Below are 3,957 nucleotides of genomic sequence, written 5' to 3'. Positions count from 1 at the left end.
GTTCAGATTCCAACTCCCTACATCTGCAGGTGTCATTAATACTAAATCTATTATATGTAATGTCTGAAAACTTAAACCTTGAATTACTCTAAGATTATAGGACAGTCCTTTCATGCTTGTAGCCCTAATAATACTTCTAAAGACAAGTCGGATGAATTCTTCTCTATTATTACCACCCTCTTCCTCAAAAAAAAAAAAAAAAAATCATGCTCTCAGTTTCTGTCATCCACCCAGCAAAACCTACCCTCTGGGAAAGGTGTGACACTGACGGACACCGAAGAGTCAAAGGGCTGTGAACAGCCTGGTGTGGGGCCCGGTCCCTGGCTTCTGTGACAGGTGTGCTCGCGTGAGGTCCCCACGCCCGCGTTCCCACGTGTATGAGTGAAATGACAGCAGTGAGAATTAGTGATCCCCGAAATCCAGTGCAGCCGGTCACCGCCCTGAGGGACGCCTGCACCAGGAGCCACCTGGGACGGACAGTGACCGAGTCCCGCAGCTTCAGTACTTACTCGTGAAACCGACACTGACTGAACGCTCACTCTGGGCCACACACACTGTAGCGGGGACCCCTCAGGGCCACAAGCCTCCGAGGAGTCCCCGGGCCCTGAGGGCCGAAGCCGGGGACCCGCCAACAGCCGCGCGGAGGCCCCGCCAGGATCCCCGACACCGGCGGCGCCACACGGGCCTCAGGCTACGGTGCCCGAGAAATGCGGTACTTGGGTGTTGCGGAGAGAACAGGCAGAGGAGAGGAGCTACGACAACTGCAGCGGCCGGACGCTCCCCGCAGACCTACGCGCGGCGCCCCCAGGCGTGGAGACAGAGCCCCCTCTACTGGCCCCGCTGCCCTCGCGCTCCCGTCAACCAGCCACGCCCAGACTCGCGAGAGTTAAGAACAGGTCCACGGAACGGAACTTCTTGTGTCTATCGTTCCTACACGGAAGGGTTTCAATTCACCGGAATCGATTGGCGTTAAAGGGCGAGAGCGAAGGGAGGGCGGTGCTCTCGACGAGACGGAGTCTGCGGGCCGGAGCGGAAGTCCTGGTGCACACGCCGCGGGGAGAGCATCCTGGGGGCCGGAAGGAGGTGGGAGCGCCCGCGGCCGAGCGGTCCGCCCGCAGGCTCCCCGGGAGGAGAGCGCGTGGCTGCTCAGGAAGCGTGTTGCCGGGGCGCGTGGCTGGTTCGCGGAGGTCGCCGGTGGCCGAGAGCCCGACTTCGGCGTAGGACTTGAGACCGTGAGTTATGGTGGGGAGATCCCGGCGGCGCGGAACGGCCAAGTGGGCCGCGGTGCGAGGCAAGGCGGGTCCCGGCCCAGCAGACGACAATGAAGACGATTTAGAATCGCCTCCCTCGCCGGGGGACTCCAGCTACTACCAGGATAAGGTAGATGATTTCCACGAGGCCCGATCTCGGGCCGCCTTGGCTAAAGGCTGGAGCGAAGTGGAGAGTGAGGAGGAGGATGGCGACGAGGAGGAGGAGGTCCTAGCCCTAGATGTTGCTGATGAGGACGATGAAGACGGAGACAGTGCGGGGGATGAAGAGGATGACGATGGTGATGGTGGGAGCTCCGTGCAGAGTGAGGTCGAGGCATCTGTGGATCCCAGTCTGTCGTGGGGTCAAAGGAAAAAACTTTACTACGACACAGACTATGGGTCCAAGCCCCGAAGCCGACAAAGTCAACAGGAAGTAGAGGAGGAGGAAAGAGAGGAGGAAGAGGAAGCCCAGCTCATTCAGCGGCGCCTAGCCCAGGCCCTGCAGGAGGAGGATTTTGGGGTGACCTGGGTAGAGGCCTTCGCAAAACCACTATCTCAGGTAGATGAGGCTGAGACCCGGGTCGTGAAGGATCTGGCGAAAGTTTCAGTGAAAGAGAAGCTGAAGATGCTGCGGAAAGAGTCACCAGAACTCTTGGAACTGATAGAAGACCTGAAACTTAAGTTGACTGAAGTGAAGGATGAGCTGGAGCCATTGCTACAGTTGGTGGAGCAAGGGATCATTCCCCCCGGAAAAGGAAGCCAATACCTGAGGACCAAGTACAACCTCTATTTGAACTATTGCTCCAACATCAGCTTTTATTTGATCCTGAAAGCCAGGAGAGTCCCTGCACATGGACATCCTGTCATAGAAAGGCTTGTCACCTACCGGAATTTGATCAACAAGCTGTCAGTTGTAGATGAGAAGCTGGCTTCTGAAATTCGTCATCTCCTCACATTTAAAGGTGATGCTGGAAACAAAGAACTGATTTCAAAAGCAAAACTCACCAAGGCCAAGCCAAAATCTGTTTCAGGGATTCCTGCTGCTGTCTCTGCTGTTACAGATGTATCTGATGATTCTGATTTTGATGAAGAAGCTGCACTGAAATACTATAAAGAACTAGAAGACAAGCAAAAGTTGAAGAGAAAGAAAGAAGAAAATAGTATTGAAGAACAGGCTCTTGAAGATCAAAATGCGAAGAGAGCCATTACCTATCAGATTGCTAAAAATAGGGGACTTACGCCCAGAAGAAAGAAGATTGATCGCAATCCTAGAGTGAAACACCGGGAGAAGTTCAGAAGAGCCAAAATCCGCAGGAGAGGCCAAGTTCGTGAAGTTCGTAGAGAAGAGCAACGTTACAGTGGTGAACTCTCTGGCATCCGTGCAGGAGTTAAAAAGAGCATTAAGCTTAAATAAAGTTTTCACTGAGCTTAATGTTTTTGGCAATAATTTTAAGATCAATAAATTTTTATTTTTATCTAGTGAAGTGATTGTATTGATACATATATAACACTAACCTTAAACTTAAAAAAAAATGGTCAACGGGGAAATTTGGATTACTGCTCAGTATTTTTTGTTCTTTATATTATTAAAGTCATATAAGAATTTGGGAGCAATACAGGAGTTCTTGGTAAGAGATGGTGTTGAAAAGAGTTGTCCAATATTGTCAAATAGTAGCCTAGGAAAATTTCACACCTGGTTGGGGAGCAACAGCCAAATTTAGAACACTTTTATAATTTTCCTTGGGAAGAGAATGCACCTTTGGAATCCTCTTATTTGTAAGATAGTCTGTAAAATAGTTCTGACAGATTTCATTTACTTAAGTGTCATTCTTGAGCAGGATACTTGTAATTAATAGGTTTAATTAAAGATTTTGTACATTGTGGTAAACGCTTAGGAATGAAGAGGAACTTTGGTTAAAAGCAGAAGAAGATATGCCTTAATTACATTAATTGTGAGCATTTTCTAATAGTCCTTAATGTGGTAAATAAGATTAAAATTCCATTTTCAATATTGTACTGGTGACTTGCAGCTGTTGCTGTTTGTACACCACATTTGCCGAAAATTCGGTAGGATTACTACAAGGTAAGAGGCAAGTTCAAGTGGTAAAAAACGTTATATTTTTCTTTAGTTATTCTGACCTTTTATAGTAGGATAGAGATGCAGAACTTGAAACTATTTGGGATGATGCCAGGGAAGAAAATGACAAGACTAGTGAAGGAAAGCACAAAAGATAAGTTTTAACTATATCATTGTTCATTAGCTATTCACTAAATATCTCTAGCTGCTAAAGATGCAGAGATGATCAGTGGTTAATACTTCTTAAACACTTGCCATGTGCCGGTTGTGCATTACCTCATTTAATTTGTACAATAACTTTGTGAAGTGTGGTACTGCTCTCTGTAGCACTTACGAGGATGCTGAAATTCCTGGAGGTTAACTTTACAAGGGACATAGGCTTGGAATTTGGAACCAAACCAGCTTAATTTGAACCTTATCTTAACCTCTGGTTTACAGCTGCCATATCAAAATTATTTTATCTTTTGTTTTCTTGTAGAGAGGTAGATTGGAAATAAAATTAATAGTAAGTGCTAAGAGACTTTTGTAAGCACTTTGATTTGTATTTAACTTTCTTACAACTTTTGTGCAGTAAATTCTATTAGCCGTATTTTAAAGAGGAAACTGACAAAAAAAACTTTCAAGGTCACA

At 47.4% G+C, this 3,957-nt stretch overlaps 1 protein-coding gene across 1 annotated transcript; it reads left to right on the top strand.

Moving 5' to 3' along the window:
- The first annotated feature begins 269 nt into the window (after positions 1 to 269).
- UTP3 (UTP3 small subunit processome component) lies at positions 270 to 2,734 on the top strand. The gene has a single exon (XM_026003516.2). It carries the CDS (start codon positions 1,240 to 1,242, stop codon positions 2,662 to 2,664), a length of 1,425 nt encoding a protein of 474 aa, XP_025859301.1. The 5' UTR covers positions 270 to 1,239; the 3' UTR covers positions 2,665 to 2,734.
- The last annotated feature ends 1,223 nt before the right edge of the window (positions 2,735 to 3,957 follow it).

This window comes from Vulpes vulpes, chromosome 2 (assembly GCF_048418805.1).
Source record: "Vulpes vulpes isolate BD-2025 chromosome 2, VulVul3, whole genome shotgun sequence".
Lineage (NCBI taxonomy): Eukaryota > Metazoa > Chordata > Mammalia > Carnivora > Canidae > Vulpes > Vulpes vulpes.
Note: the sequence above shows the minus strand (reverse complement) of the source record. Positions and strands in the feature narration are given on the sequence as shown.